The sequence below is a fragment of the Micropterus dolomieu genome, linkage group LG23, assembly GCF_021292245.1.
Source record: "Micropterus dolomieu isolate WLL.071019.BEF.003 ecotype Adirondacks linkage group LG23, ASM2129224v1, whole genome shotgun sequence".
In the NCBI taxonomy this organism is placed as follows: Eukaryota; Metazoa; Chordata; class Actinopteri; order Centrarchiformes; family Centrarchidae; genus Micropterus; species Micropterus dolomieu.
The window spans coordinates 22,500,508-22,517,582 of NC_060172.1; the positions used below are offsets into that span (position 1 = coordinate 22,500,508).

Here is a 17,075-nt window from a genome sequence, read left to right on the forward strand (position 1 = left end):
TAAATACCTACATGGTGGATACCGTGCGTCTGGTGAAAACCCTCACAAACCTGTGTCCACAGAGATTGGCATCAAATCCTTCCTGCATTAACACAAACTCTTGGACTGGCTAAGTTTACATTTTTCATATCTGCAAATTCACAGTATCCAGGTTACAGACTAGTGTAATAAAACTGTTGTAGTTCACATTAGGGATGCAGAAATGGCTGTTTTACAGTGGTTGCTGTAAAGTGGATTAAATAGCTTTGTGGTGGGCTTTGTCAATTTATTGGTGATCATTTTTTATTCAAAAATATATAATATAATACAACTCTTGTATTTCCACTCAGACCCATTCTGAATAAAATATCTGAAATATCATGAAAGCCTGGGGGACTTTTTCCAGATTATTTTTATCAAGTACAGTGAAGGGTAGAATAAATATGCACATAAAGCACTTCCTTGCACAGACAATTATTATTGGGTAATAATTATTGGGATCTTTACTCAAGCAATGGCCATTTGAATTATAGCCTACAAACCCTTCCACTGTATTATGATAATCAAGAGTAAATTTTATTTGGTGTTAATGATTGATTTTGCCAATGTTGCAAACAAACACAGAAGGGACACCCTCAGCTGGAGTTGTAACGTCATACTGGGAGGACAGTTAATGCAGCGGATGAGATCCTAGAATCAGGAATATTAAGAAACAGTGAAACAGCTGCAAATTATAAACCTGTTACAGAAAATACAGCAGAAAACCCTAACCCTTAAAATGAAATGCATAAGGTACAACTAGTTTAACAATGTCACACAATGACTGAGTCTTATAGTACACTACACATGATCTGCTCAAATATTTGACCCATGCATTTGAAAATACACTACATTTTTAAAAGTCACTTTTTACACAATTATAATAACGAACTTATATATTAACAATTGCATTACCAACTGCAGAGACTATGCAACAAATAGAATACGCTTACGTTACAGTTACGTCAGTGCAAATAATGCATATCTACTTGTTTTGTATTTTTTTTCTGATTGTGTGGGTTGCAGTTGAGGGGGGGGGGGGTTATAAGCACTTACCGTAAACAGCTTCACTGTAGAGACAGCAAGAGAAGAACCCATTATTGCTGTTACCATCTCAGTAACACTGCTTTCAGATGATGAGAGATGAAGCAAGATTCACTGTTGGTCATGATCTTACACATCATCATAATCATGAGTGATTATTTGTAATCATGAAAATCGATAGAAAGTCGTTGGTAAAATCAGAGATAGCAGAGACCAAGCGACAGGCTGCCTGAGCTAAGTCTTAAGTCAGCATTCCTTCTGTATCTCTATAGACCTCAGATACAGATCAATCTAAAAACAGGTTTATGTTAAGTAAGACATTAACCTGTTTCATTATCTGTGTCAGTTACAGATTCTGACATCATGCGGTTTCTTCTTTTTTTTGGTGGTTCATGTAGTCTACAAGGTACCAAATGGGAAGCTTTATATAAAGCAAATAATCGGACAATGTAGAGCAGAAGTCAGTAGGGCCACTCAAACAAAAACAGTTGTTTGATAAGGCTGGGGCCCATCAGTCCCCTGACTATTAACACTAGCATGAGACCCAGTTTAGTTCAGTGCTCCAGACAGGACTTTGACACTGTGTCAATAATGGCAGCACTCTTATCCACCGTGCTGGGGATGGGATGCAGTCGGAGACACTGAAATAAGTCTGAATGCCAGGGTGTTATCGTGAGCTGTTCCTGATAACACACCAGTGTTTTGTTACACCACACTACATCAACCCAGGGACTCCAAAACAATGAACCAGGACATCACCACAAAGACTGGCAACGGTTTCAAAATGATATAGTTTACTGTGCCTGACAAACATTTGTCTTCTTTTCAGGAATCCTTGCAGCACTTATGTTACAGCCTACTCGTGTCGATTTTGTTGGCACAGATGTTTAACAAGGTTATTATCCCCAAATCCTTTAGGGCACTACTTACACTGCATATTAGTCCAAGCATGCATAGTTGGTTAATCATGGTTGACAAAAAATACATTTTGAGATGTCACTTAAAATACTATTACTGTTAATTTTTATTATTATTTAAATTTAACATTAAATAACATATCTAGAGTGGGATCCTAAAATTTTTGCCATTGAGTGGACTAATTGAGTGAAACATGAAATTCTTTTAGTTGCCTGTTGGAGGAGCTCTTGCTGGCAGGAAAAAAGCCAACCGGACCTGGTGAGGGATAGTACTCTGTGATGTTGCATAGTTAATAATGACCAAAACCCTAGGAAAGAGGTACTTACTAAGCTCACACATGTTTTCAAGCCAACGCAGATGTAAAGAGGCTGCACCTTATGTGACACATTATACCAAGAATACAACAGAACAGCTTCTGCATTCAAAACACAGAAATAGTGGAATAAACACTCCCCTCCTCCGGTGAGGAAAAGTGAAGTCAAAAGTCAACAGGGATACAAGCTGTTTAACGTTCACTTTTTTAATGGTAAAAATTAGATAACATTTAGCAACATCCAAAAAATACTGACAATGAACTACTGGAATAATGTGGATTCTTAACCCTCGTAATTTGAAAGTTGACTTTACTTCCTTTATGTTTGGGCTCTCACATACTCCACTGCTGATGAATGAAATGATGATGAAATGATACTAATAACTGCAGAATCAAGTATTTATTTTTTGAAATTGCTTCCCCCCCCCCCTTTTGTTTCCTCAATATGACATATAGTACAAAGAGGTGAAGTTGGACAGACAACAGTGTAACAAAAAATACATTCACACAAGAGAAATGAGCAGGCTATGACTCAGAGAAAATGTACAATAATAATGTTGATTAATGAATTAAATAAATAAATAAAAAAGCTTTCTTTTCTCTTATGGGTGTCATTGCCTTGGGCTGCCCCCAGACTCTGGAAGGGAGCTGGACTTGAAATTTGATAAAGGTGACAAAATACAAAAATTACCATGAGGTATAAACTAGATACATTAACAGAAAAATTATTTTTCTTTGATAAAAGGTCCTTTACAGACAAAAAAAAGAATGTGATGTTACATACTGATGTTACTTAAGGTATGCTTGGGGTCAGTAACTCCCTTTTATGAACAAACTGTTAAAATACTCCTTTAATATTAATCCTGCTCTATTTATCTGTGTGAAGTACAGTCAACACCAATCACAGATATAGAGCAAATAAAAACCACTGTATTGAAGTTTACTGGGGTCATGTGCCAAGGACATGACCATTTATAGCAAATGGTTATACAGTTAGGTTTGGTGGAAAATGCTATGCGCTTTGAGAGTGCTCTCAAATAATCCAAACAACAATGAGGATTCTGCTGAGAGAGCTACTTCCCCTTATAAACACACATTAATGTAAATCTTTGTTAAATCAACAGCACAATGTGTCGAGATTACAATCTGTTTCTAAGGACAGCTGTGAATGAGCCAATGATTGTAAAGCATATATGAAATGGCAGATGCCAATCAGCCAATATGAACTCTTGGCCTGAACTAAATAATACTATGCTTCATCAAATAAAACTTGTAATGAAAAATTACATTACGTTACAATTACATTAAATTATTGCAAATAAATAAATTAGGGATTTTTTTTTTTATAGCACTTGAGTAGTAAACTGTGTATTTCTGAAAAAGTAAATATAAAAAATATAACTTTTGAATAAGCAGTTATTGATACTGGAATCAGACATTTGAACCAGCACTGCTAACTGACTTTGTATTTTTCTTTGCTTTGCACTGAGACAAAAGGTCAAAGTGTTATGTCTCCACCTGTGTTTGCAACTATTAACAGAGGATGTATGTATGTCATTTGTCTCTGTTGTCAATGTGATTGCAGCGCTTAACTGGTGCAATACATAGTAAGATAACTCTTCAGGGCCTGTCTCTGAGTTTAACAAGATCAAAGTCCAAACTTGCATCAAACATCTACAAGGTACAAGGCTGTTTATTAGTCATTATACAGCACAAGGCTGCATAAGGAAACACAAACAACATATAATTAAGTGTAGGCCTATATTAAAATATGGTAACATATAAAATAAAATAAAAAAATGTATACAGTTATTAAAATACATATATACAGACACGTATACACCCCTAACATTCCACTGTACATTTTTTGAATTTGCATCTGAGGTGAATGTAAACAGCAGCAACAAGGTGATAATATGTAAGTTTCATCTTCACAATAAACAGTCTGACATTTGGAAAACAGAGTCCATCTTGACTGTGTTTGAGCAGCAAGCATCATTGATGTAAAACTCTGAGTCCACTTCCTCTCATCTTGCCAGAGTCTTGCGCTGACAGCTCAGAACATGGACCACTTGCCGAGTGCTTGATCCAGGATGTTGATGGGGCAGGTCTCTGTAACGATGTTGGCACAACAGTCTCTGAATTCCATTGTCTGTTCGAGTCCCATTTTATCCAGAGCTTTAGGAACAAAATTAAACTGAGCTAACATCCTGGCTCTCTCTCCTCTCCTCTCCTCTGAGCAATCACCCACCCGCCGTGGCGCCTGGTCCGGTTGTTTGGGCCGGGTAGATCGTAGTCTGCTGCTCTTTAATCCAAAAACCCCGTCTTCATCTTCCCATGACTGTACTGTCTAACAGCTTTAGATAAATGTAAAAGTAAAGATGGAGATGAAGAAGTAAAATGTTGAACTCGTTCCGCATGAATGGTTATGATTATTGACAAGTTAGCACTTAGCGTCAACAAATTAGAGAATAACCACCATGTAGAGCATTTTTTCTAGCACAATGATTTAGTGAATGAGAACAATGTACCATAATGACACTGCTGTAACTGGAATTAATATTTATAATATATATTATTACAGGCTACCAGTGGTAAGATTTAGCCGATAGGATACTATTATCTGAAATTATCAGATTACAGTATCTAATCAAACCTTAACAAGACAGAAAGCAGTTTTATTTGTGAATCAGTTGAATTGTGGAATCTCAAGCAATAAGCTGTTGAAATGTTACAAAAGGTTGTAGTATCCAATACTTATGTATTTGACTCATAACAGTTCAAAATAGCATATTGGATACTACATATTTCCCCCTGCGAGACTTAATTGAGTCTCGAAAAACAAAAAGATAACAATATGCTTCTTGCAGTATTATTTTTAACAATATATCAACTTTATGGAGTGTGAGAATGAAAAACCTGTCCGGCAGCCTTCATTCCAAAATGCCCTTCAAGACAATCTAGACAGGAAAATTTTCTCACGGACCCTCTGCCTTAGGCGGCCACGCATGGTACTTCAGTTTCTACTACAAACAATCTGTAGGCAGCCATTAGCCAAATAAAGTGTAACCTATAAATATTTTGGTATTATACTAACATTAAACAATATATTTAATGTTATAATATTGTACTAATACACTAATTATACTAGTTACTCCTCCAGGTGGATAGTAGAGCCTCTGCAGTACACATTGCCACAGTGCCACCAATTACTTGAACCTCCCCAGCCCCAACTTTCCACCCACTGCGGGTGTCCATCTGCCTCCTGCCCCCACTGTCCTCTTTTCTGAAAACCAAAATATGGTCACACTATTATACAGGTACAGTAACTTTGTGATGTCGGGTGTAACTTAGGGTACTGATTAACCCATACTACGTAAGGTGGATTCATTTTACCCGAGGTTTGCTTTCATGTATTTCTAAACTGCTCCAAGCAGGTTGTCTTCGTAGTTGACCCAATGTTACCCTATATAAATGACAGGCTATAATAAGTGTACACACCACATCTGTAGGCTACTCAGTGTTAATGATGAGAATTATTAATCGTCTACACACCTCTTGACAGAATATATTTATATTTAATCCTGAATTGTTGCCACCTGTGCTTCCTCATGGTTAGAATGAAGGTATTATTAACACAATACATTTAGATTCCATCAGGCAGCCCTACAGCCTAGGTGCTGTAGATCTTAATTCATTAAAGTTCCCATGCATTTCATGCTCTGCAGACTAAGGGGCTGATCCAACATTTGTGTCCGTTTCAACCCTTACCCTCCATTTCACAGTTTCTTTGCTGTCCACATTTCACAAAAAGCCCAGAGCCCCAAGGGAAGCCTGCCTGCGACTTTGTTTGTCTATTCTTTTTCATTTTTCTAAAGTTTTTCATATTCTGTCAAATACCTGTACTTTTAGGGCTAAAACTACAAAATATCCTGAAGAAGGAGTAATTTAAAAGGACAAATCTTTCCCCGATCAGAGTCTTGCAGCTGAAAAAACTGAGAGTTTATTGTTTTGCTTTGGGGCACCTGCAGGTTCATTCAGCCTGACATCTCATGCTGATAATTACACAAGTGCACACATTCCTCAAAACTAATCATCAGGACACAAACCAGGCAGAAATGTCTCAGATTTTGGCTACATGTACTCTGTAAAGGCAATACAAATGTGAAATACAAATAATTACATAGAAATACAAATTATTGGAGTTATTTTTCTTTTTATTCTTGGCTCTGTCTCATAACTCAGTCAGAATAACGTGACACAACATGAATCAGAACACCTGGAACTGCTGCTGATTGAATCGTCACATCACATAGTCACTTATTGACTACAAATTGTAACCTGCAAAGTGACAAAGGATGAGAAAAGGTCATGGTGTTACAGTGATTTTGAATAGTTGAATATTTATCTGCTTGTTTTGCAATTTGTCAAAAAAAAAAACACAACACAAACTTACTGATTTTCTTTTACTAATCGGCTGCTGCAGATAACTTCAATCTAGAAAATCAATCCATGCTGATAATTTATGAACAAACCAAAAAGGAAACTATCACAGAAAACATTCAAGAAACTTTAAAGAAAACCAAATTAGTTTGGTTGACCTCACATGTGACAAACACACGCAGACACTCGATCACCCTGTTCTTCACATTGAGTAACCAATAAAGGGCAGGGAGTGTATCTCAGTGCAAAGAGGGAAAAGAGCTAACATAGTTATGCGCCCACTCTTGATGCTGGAGCTCTATGAAACACTTCAACCAGGCATTATTCCTGCACAACAAGGACTCTGCATTCTACCTCAGCGTTTAGTGAATGCAATGCTAATACCTTTAAGAGGTTAAATTGCACTTCAAATAATCCAAAGTTCAGAAAAGCCGTAGGAATTTGAGAGCCGATTACTCACTTTGACACACAGCAGCAACAAGACGACATTAACTTTCTTTTTGATTTTTTGGCTTTTTTCAAGGACTCTTTCTGGAAACACTTTGCCAGGATTTTATTTGAATTGACGCATTCTTGTGTTAATGAAGGTGCTACACTTTATGAGCAAGGATTGTCATGATTACATATTTTATGTAATGACAGAAAACTAATTCAGCTGGTAAGTCAAACTAATTTGATATTAATGGCATAAGACAAATACACCTGGTTAGGGTTAGGGTTAGTTCTTGGAGCTGATGTTTTCTTCATTACTTTTACAGGTGCTAGAACCACACACTCCTTTGTACACATACAAATATTCTAAAGGAACCCACCAGCAACATTATCCAGTGCCATTAACATTAAGCCACGTTGTGGAGTTCTATTGTACAAAACTATGGCATTTGGGGACCTCCTAGAGCTGGTGGGCAGCACAGGACGCTTTCAGATCCTGCATGTGATACTCCTCTGCATACCTGTCCTGATGATGGCCAGTCACAACCTGTTGCAGAACTTTGTTGCTGCGGTGCCTCGTCACTACTGCAGTGCACACACGAACCTCTCTCAGTCCCATCTGAGCCCAGAGGAAACCCTGCTGATCACAGTGCCGCTAGACCCGACAGGGAAGCCACAGAGGTGCAAGCGTTATGTTGTTCCACAGTGGCACCTCCTGGCTAAGAATGGGACCTTCAGCTCAGGGGAGCAAGGAGACACTAAGGATGGTGCGGATGCTGACCTGCAGGAATGTGCAGATGGATGGTCCTATAACATGACTGAGATGAGCTCCACAATCATATCGGATGTAGGACTGCATATCTTTAGTCACTCAGATTTATTTTGCCTATATGTTGTCATGTCATGTGTGTTAAACTGTTTTTAATTTTTGTCAGTGGCATTTGGTATGTGATATGCGCTCTTTGAAGCAAATGGGACAGACAGTCTACATGGGAGGTGTGCTTGTGGGAGCGCTCATCTTTGGAGGCCTTTCAGACAGGTAACATTGATCTTATCCCTACTGATATCACAGATATTGTATGTGTTTCTTATCTGTTACAATTAATCATATATATAACTTGTCTGCTGCATCTTTTTATTCACCACCTCAATGTCATGCATTATTATTCAAAAACTAACTTATTCAAGTCAAATAATGTAATATAGTCTTACATCACTCTTTGCAAATCCACCTGGCTCTTAGATATGGTCGACGCATCCTCCTGCTCATCTCTAACCTGCTGATGGCAGTGGCAGGAACATGTGCCGCTTTCTCTACCTCCTTCCCCCTCTTCTGCCTGTTTCGGTTTGGTTGCGGCATGGCTCTGTCTGGCCTAGGGCTCAACACCTTCTCACTCAGTAAGATGTTTAGCCGGATAGAGAACAATTGGGTGTACTCTATTAAGAGGAAATTATTGGATACAGTCAACAGGCATGTAAGAATTATAAAGTATCTCTTTTTCTATGTATTCTTTCTTTTCAAGTTGTGGAGTGGATCCCCACTCGTGTGCGAACAGTGGTGGGAACAATAACTGGTTATTGTTACACAATGGGACAATTGCTCCTGGCAGTCATAGCCTACTTCATCCGTGACTGGAGGTGGCTAACCCTGGCTGTGTCTTTGCCCTTCTATGTCTTCTTTCTCACCTCATGGTGAGATGCCAATTATTGTAGACAAGTAAAAGTTAGGGTTGCAAAGAGTTAGTTTTCAAAGATACAGTTGTTTCACTATAAACAACTAAACAAATATCTCATACAGGTGGTTTCATGAATCTCCAAGATGGTTAGTCCTGAGTAATCAGTCTGAGAAAGCCATCAAGAATCTTAAAAGTGTGGCCAAATTTAACGGACGCCACGAAGAGGGAGAAAAAATTAACATTAAAGTAAGGGAACGCATGTGTTTCTGTTATTGCACCATATATCTGTGTTTAGAATTGTGTTTCAAATACATTTGTATTAACAGAACTGTCTTTATGCTTAGATGCTGCAGGAGTCCATGAAGAAAGAGGTGTCCTGTTCACAGGGCTCCTACTCTGCCCTGGATCTGTTCCGCACACCTACAATGAGGACAATGACAATCTGCCTCAGTGCTATTTGGTACATGTCCTGCTCTTATCGTAGAAAAACTCACGCTTTTAAGCACCTTCTTTGAAATTACAATGACACAATGCATTTTTGTTGGAATACTAACTTAGGTTATCAACAAGCTTCGCTTACTATGGTCTCGCTATGGATCTGCAAAAGTTTGGGGTGGACATCTACTTGATGCAAGTGATCTTTGGAGCTGTTGACATCCCTGCTAAAGTTGTCATAACTGTGTCTATGAGTTTTCTTGGGCGCCGTCCATCACAATGTGGTGCTCTTATTGTTGCTGGAGTCACCATTTTGATCAACCTGCTGGTACCTTATGGTGTGTTAAAACACATGCATACAAGTAAATATTGGATATTATACTACAAAAACAACCTGCTCAGTGACCTGATGCATGTTTCACCTCTGTGCAGATAAACAGACTTTGCGCACCTGTTTGGCTGTATTGGGTAAAGGTTGCCTCGCTGCCTCCTTCAACTGCTGTTTCCTTTACTCTGGAGAACTGTACCCAACTATTATCCGGTAAGTCTTATTTAACAACAAACGTATGTTCTTTATATAATGTAATCTAATTTATTTAGGAATTTAGTTCAGTTTATTTAGTTTTTTGGAGAAATCAGAACTCATCTCTATGTACAGTGTGAAAGCGCCAGATGACAGTTTTTCTACTGGAGGGACATTAGCCTGATAAACCGACCAAATTGCTATTTTGCTCAACAACTTAGAAATATGGGCAATGCTTCAGAAGTCTAGAGCCAGGCTACTCATATCTATGTTTTATTCAAGAAATAGGTCTCACAATGAGCCTACAGAATTGCAGTTTATTGTTTAAATAAATACATACTAGGGGTTGGAGCTTCTTTGTGTTGAGATAGAAATCTAGAGAGACCCTAAGGTTCTGAAAGGTGATTAAAAAAAAAAAAAAAACCCACCTCACCTTGGGTTGGCTGTTAATCGGAAGGTTGGCGGTTCAATCCCTGGCTTCCCCTGGTTGCGCGTCGAAGTGTCCTTGGGCAAGATACCGAACCCTGATTTGCCCCTTGCGGCTCTTCCGCCAGTGTATGAATGAGTGTGAATGTTAGTTTCCGTTTGAACACTTAGGCTCTTTGTATGACTGGTTGATGTAGTGTAAAAGCACTTTGAGTGGTCAAAAAGACTAGAAAGGGGCTATACAAATACAGAGCATTTACACAACTCAACATAACTTCTTCCCACAAGACAAAGGACTTGTTTCAACAAACTTGACTTTGTTACGATCAGCCACCTGGCTGAACACCGGAAACAGAGGTTTTTGGACCCAAGATGCCGACACTGAGATGGAGCAGGTAAGTTGGAGTTTATTCCAAACAACAATGGACTTACAGAACAGGTAAAACAAGAATGTCCATAAATCCAAAACGTGAGTGTACAATCCACAAGGTGACAGGAAACTAAACAGTAGCCTAAAGCTGAGACACACACACAAACTCCTGTGGAAACAACCACGCATACAAACAATGAACTGGCTAAAAGACAGACAACCACTTAAATACAGAGGTGGGGGGAGAAACTAATTACACACAGGTGACAGTACTCAGACAATCAGAGACAGGCACAGGAAGTAAAACATGACAAGAGTCACTAGGGCAGACTTACTACAAACTAAAACAGGATGTAAGGCTAACTGAAACACACAAGGAACATTGTCAAAAATGAAACATAACACAGACAACATAAATGACTTGATGACAAAAACCAACAAAAGCAAAGACCACAGAGACAGTAAAACAACACTAGAAACACTAACTCATAACAAGGAAACATGACAAATAAACAGATGACTAAAGTAACACATATACACACTAGAGAGAAGAGTAAACACAAAGGCAGGAAATGAACACAGAAAACAAACCCAAAATACACCCCACAAACCCAAACCTGTGACAGACTTGTTCCCACAAGAAAAACAATTTGTTCCAACAAGACAAATCAGGGCTGGCCCTGGCATGGGCGACATAGGCGGTTGCCTATAGGACAAAATGTCAGTGGGCACTGCAAGAGAAAGTTTTCGACTTGCATCAAATCAATGCCAGCCGCTGCAACACCAACTTAAGCCATGATAGTAATCAAGTGCCCCCACCTCGCACTGGTCCATTATTTGCTGTCTTCTTTTATTGACAAAATATGTCCTGGAAGAAGTGCTGCTGAATGCATGTCCTTTCACACCATTCTCTGGACCCAAAGCACAGTGGGGAATACAGAGAAGGCAGTGTGACACCAACAAACTAGGGCTGACCCTGAATAGTTGAAGATTCGATGCTTCGATGGGCGGAGGCTGATTCCACTGTCAATCTCACAGTCGAAGCTTCGCAGAGAAACAAGGATCATACCATTTTGGCTATATGGGGGTGCTCAACGTCTGATTTTACATAGAACTACCAGTTTTCTCCTAATAAGTTAACATACAGCCTATTACAATATCCAAAAATAAACATGTAAAAAGAATAAAATTTTCTTTCAATAAATGTTTTTAAAGTGCGTGAATAAATCCAAAATTGTAATCCTAATCCTGGGTTGTCAATGTGTAGGCGTAGCATGTATGTGTGTAGTGGCAGAAGAGGAACATTTGCTGAAGAGACCGAGCCCCAGCTTCACTAGTGTTTTGCCGAGTTGTCTGCACCTCACGGGACTTTCGGATAATTTATCACTGTTGATTAACCACACAAAGAATATTTTTTGAAATAGAGCTGCGAGGAACCACGACGTGCATGCTGTTGTCGGCAGCACGGCATGCACGCAAAACTCTGCACAACAATGGCAGGCGAGAGAGAGAGAGAGAGAGAGAGAGAGAGAGACAATAAATCTCAGTTTAGCTGGAAATTTACAGTGTAAGTTGAATAAATAGAAACTGCAGCTCTGCAGCTTCTCAAGATTATAGCAGAGCCACCATGAATTAACCCCCTCAGTTCACATATGCATTGACACTTTATCACCATCACCACAACCACTGATTTAAAGCATGTATGTCTTTATGGCTGTCTTTGGCATTTAATAGTTGTACTTTTTCTTTCACAGTCAGAATGGCATGGGCTGGGTATCCATGATGGCTCGTATAGGATCCATGGTGGCCCCCATGGTGCTTCTCACGGGGGAGTATTTACCTTGGCTACCAGGTTTAATCTATGGAGGAGCTCCAATTCTCACTGGAGTGGCTGTAATATTCCTTCCTGAAACGCTTGGCTCACCCCTTCCTGACACAATACAAGATGTGGAGGACAGGTAAGATCGAGCTCCAGGAGACAGGATTTGTTTCTTTTCTTATATCTTTGCATGTCCCAAAATTTAAAACCACATTTTAGTAATGAAAAGGGTCTATCATCATGGTTTATTGAAGAAAAATCAGCATATACAGCTGAAGAGAGAGAGAGAGAGAAAAACTGATTTATCCATATTAGCATTTTTTATGTTTTGCACAGGGGACCTGGTAGAAGCTCCAAAATGCCACCAAAGGAAGCAATAGTCTTGCAAGACACGCAGTCGACTCTCCTAAAGCCGGCTGTCTGAGGGCATCTGTATTGTTCTTCTGATGTTTTTGCTGACATGTTAATGAAAGTCGGTGCTGCTTTTTCTCTGGCCTGTTTACTTGTTTGATTTCCGCAAAGAGTTCATTGTGGGTTATGAATGCTGGAAAATGGAGCTGGAAAGGTTTTTTGGACAGGTCAATACAGTGAAATTAATATATCTGCAAACAATCAGACCCATGTTTATTTGTTATCCAGTAGCTTTAAGTACTTTAGTCTGACTTTGTACCAATTATTGTTTTATATTTTACTTGTCTGTGTTAAATATTAATTTCATATAAATTCTACAGTTAATGGTTATGCTGTGCTTTACTGGAGTTTTTATAACTTCTCTTACTTTATAAATAACCCTGTGTTTGTAAAAAAAAAAAAAAAAAAAAAAAGTACTTTCTTTAAAATCAACACCTCTTCATTCATATCTTGTGTTTCTCTCCTTTCTTACCATCTGTAGAACCCAAATACTCACTATGATTTGTTATCTAAATGGGTCATTGTCAGCTACTGCTCAACTGCTGAACAGCTGAACTGAAACAAATCAGATGAAGAACCTGTTTGACCAGGATAATAAATCAATGATTTATATCATATATCAATGAATAAACACAAGCAATCACATTCAGGATCAAATATTACTTCACACAAAGATCCTCAAACATCCCAAAGTATTACTCAGTTTTAATTTATTTTACTTTTTAACTTTGTGTTCACATGACAACCTCTGGTTTCCCATAAAGTTGGTCAAAATTTACCTCACTCTTTAAATATTAAACTTTGGCAGTCTAGGTAAAGCCTCCAGGACTTTTAATGGACAAACTGAATCATGGATATATTTGGATATCATGGATGACACTAAATTAGACTTACTTTTGGAAATTGTTCTTCCTATGATATGTACTGTGAGGAAGACTTCATTCTGTGCCAGATTCTGTGTGACAGATTCAGTCCATTGTTATTTTCTTCATTTGTGTTTTGTTAACATGGCTCTCTCTAGGGACAGTTGCTGTCCAGATGTGAGCCTTTCAGCCAAGACAAATGTTTCATTTAACAAAACTTGTGTTTGATAGATTTGTGCTGGAATATAGAGCATGAGCTGCTGGTGGTCAGTGCCTTGACTTCAAATGATGAAAATAAATAAACAAATGAACACCTAATGATTAATGTGATATTTAACATGAAAACATTAAGTTGTTGCTGTATTTCAGTGTCACATTCTTTTGACACAAAAATAATTATTTATTTATTTATTTTATTTTAATGATGTTTTTCTGTTCCAAATTTGCTTTGATGTATGTTTGGATCTTAAACTGCATTCAGATGTAAAGTAAATGTTCAGTCAGTCCTGCAGTTAAGTTGCACTGCCAATTCATTCCATAAACACCACTGTTTATATCTATAAGGCCTGTTTCTACAGAATGAGGAAATATAACTGGATACAATACAAAGTACCACTATAACCATGCAAAAGGTGAACTCCTCTGGTGTGTGACTTTTGCTGGTGTGCCACCATCTAGTGGTTTATTGATGCTAATGCAACTAAACAACACAGTCCTTGGAATATCTGCAAATCTGCATGACAAAAAGGGAACAGCTTAAAAACTATAAGGTAACATGAAATCTCGACCTGTAATTCTTACTTCTGATGGTCTTTGTCTTGAAGGTTTCAATCTGCTGGATGAACTGGGTTGCATTTCATGAATGCATTTGGGCTCGATCAGCTGACCAGTTTTCAATTTGTCATTCAAGATCTTTTAAAATATGCAGTAGGGAATCTTTTACAAATTTTACAAATATGCTTTGGCATATTTTTGGTTTGTTAAGAGATCCTTCTGCACAATTGTATTCATCCAAGGAGGGACAATAATGCTAGAGAAATAATTAATTAATTATTTAGTAAAATAAATCCTGTGACAGTCAGCTAAGATGCTAATACATATCATTTTACAATGTTCAGCTGTTACGCAGGATGTGTGTGTGTGTTTGTATAAGCTCTCAAATCAGAGAGCAGAACAACCATACAAAATAGTTTCGTTATAATCTGTAAACCCCATGTTAAACCCCATGTAGTTTTCAGTGGCCACTAGTGGTGTGGTTTTTAAACTGCAAGGAGGTGTCAAACTCATGAGCAAGCACAATCCGGCTCACTGGGAGACAGCTTCACCCAACATGCTGGTAACTCAGGTAAGCTCGTTACATGATGACGTTACATTGATCACTGGAGAGTGAACTGGTCTTCCATTGTGTTGTTTTCCTGCACGATTATGTTGCATTATTATATATTTTGTAGGTCATGTAAGTTACAGCGACTGAGACCGTAGGAGAAGCTGTGTACCTGAGTTTCAGTAAAACAACAATAAATCTAAATTGAACATTACGAAGCAAACAGTTGGCTGCCCCTGCCTTGCATTGCTATAGGTTAGTATATCGTTAAACAAATCGCTTCACATCATTTCTTGCAGGCTAAAATCAACACTTTGGCATAATACTGGTGGACGGGATAGTAATATGGGTCGCATTAGCTGGTGAAGTAACGTGGAGCGCCAAACAACTGCACCGGATAATGTTAGCAACTGCTAGGCGTTAGCTGACGAGCTAATGTTATCTTAACTTGAGCTAACTAAAGTACAAAATCACAATATATTTCATATGCTTTGCAGTAATGTCAGTTTAGTTCATGTTTTGATACATTTTGATATATTCGGTTAGTTTTGGTTTGGTTTCAGACTGCAATTCTGCGAGTGCACTAAAGAACTTTACATGATGGACTTGCGTCCTGTTGTTATCATTTATGTGGGCTGTGTCTCCCTATTCTTGACATTGATTGGTTTAGCTTTGACAAGAATGAATGAATGAGGGATGAACAGATGCATATCATTGCCACTATATTGTTATTATTATGGCACTATTACCTGCAGCAACAATTATACTCAAAGCTTGTTCAAATTCACTAAATAAATGTCCTTGTTCTGCAAACATCTCGTCATCAACAGGAAAGGAGGAGAAGACAGCAAGCAATCCTCCTGCACCTCCAATTGAGGAGAGACTAAAGGCATGAGTTGCAGTTTGCTTTCATGGTAGTAGAAGTATAATTGTGTCCTTATTTCAGTGCATTTCTCCATGCATTTGTTTATTTCCGGTCTACACAGGAACTGGCAAACTTCCATCTAAATGGTCTGGGAGTCCGAACCATTCAAAAAATGCTTTCACGCTAGAAATGAACTGAGTCATGGTTCATTTTCATCCAGACTGAGACTACCTCTTTTCGTTGGACCAAATTTTGTCTGTTTGGTCTGGACTGTGTTTTCCGGGGGAGGTTTCACACCTGTAATTTTGGTTCGGATCAAACTGAAAAGTCCAAATGTCCCAACCCTACGAGATAGGTGTGAAAGCCCCGATAAGCCTTTCTACTGTTGATTGCATTTTCACTCTACATCAATTTGATTCTCTGATTTGGCCTGATGGGCATCAGCACATAAAACTTTGTTGTTGGTTTTTAACCTTACATGGAGTTTATCTTGGAGTTTGCGTTGGAGTCTGTGTTGTGCTTGTAGTTGGACGTTTTGTGGTACATTTCGTTAGGTGAGGTGTTGTCGCTGTAGTCAGCAAGAGGCTCGGGAGCGCGCATGCAGCCAGAAACCGACACAATTCCTTCATATAAGAAGCAGAATAGTGGCTGTTGCTAGCAACAGCCGTGTGGTTCATTTCTAAGTGACGTTGCAGGGCCTTGGACAAATAGGCAGTAAAAAAGTGATTTATTGATAAGTGATTTCATTCAAAAACTACATATAGCCCCTTTAAACAAATATCACGATTGTAAACTGTGTATGTCAAGTAAGTCAAGATAAAAGATGACTCAAAACCAAAGCAAAGCTTTCTACAGAAATAACTACGTCATGAAATGATATGAATAAAGATTTATTTTCTCATATGAACAGGTGGAATTATCATTTTATTTTACAATCTATGACAATCTCGCATTTTTTTTCTTTTTTTCTAGCATATTTCAGGAATGACATGGGGAAAGGTTATTTTTTATTGCTGAATGTTAAATGAAAATACACTTTCACTGACTGGAAAAGAATTGTCTGCTGCTTTTTTACCATGCACCCATCTAACCGTGACCACAAGGACATGCAGAAGAGAGGTGTTCAAACATTTCAAGCGAGGGTGGGGTCAGGTGGAGTGTGGGGGGGTCATAAAATGAAACAGTAGAGACTTGC

The 17,075-nt window shown here is 38.4% G+C and overlaps 1 protein-coding gene across 1 annotated transcript; it reads left to right on the top strand.

Moving 5' to 3' along the window:
* Positions 1-7,610: 7,610 nt before the first annotated feature.
* On the top strand, positions 7,611-13,153 carry slc22a6l (solute carrier family 22 member 6, like). Its single transcript, XM_046040421.1, has 10 exons — positions 7,611-8,015; positions 8,104-8,207; positions 8,412-8,566; positions 8,692-8,860; positions 8,967-9,090; positions 9,189-9,304; positions 9,403-9,617; positions 9,712-9,820; positions 12,353-12,556; positions 12,754-13,153. The coding sequence occupies exons 1-10, from the start codon at positions 7,611-7,613 to the stop codon at positions 12,839-12,841; spliced, it is 1,689 nt and encodes a 562-aa protein (XP_045896377.1). The 3' UTR covers positions 12,842-13,153.
* The last annotated feature ends 3,922 nt before the right edge of the window (positions 13,154-17,075 follow it).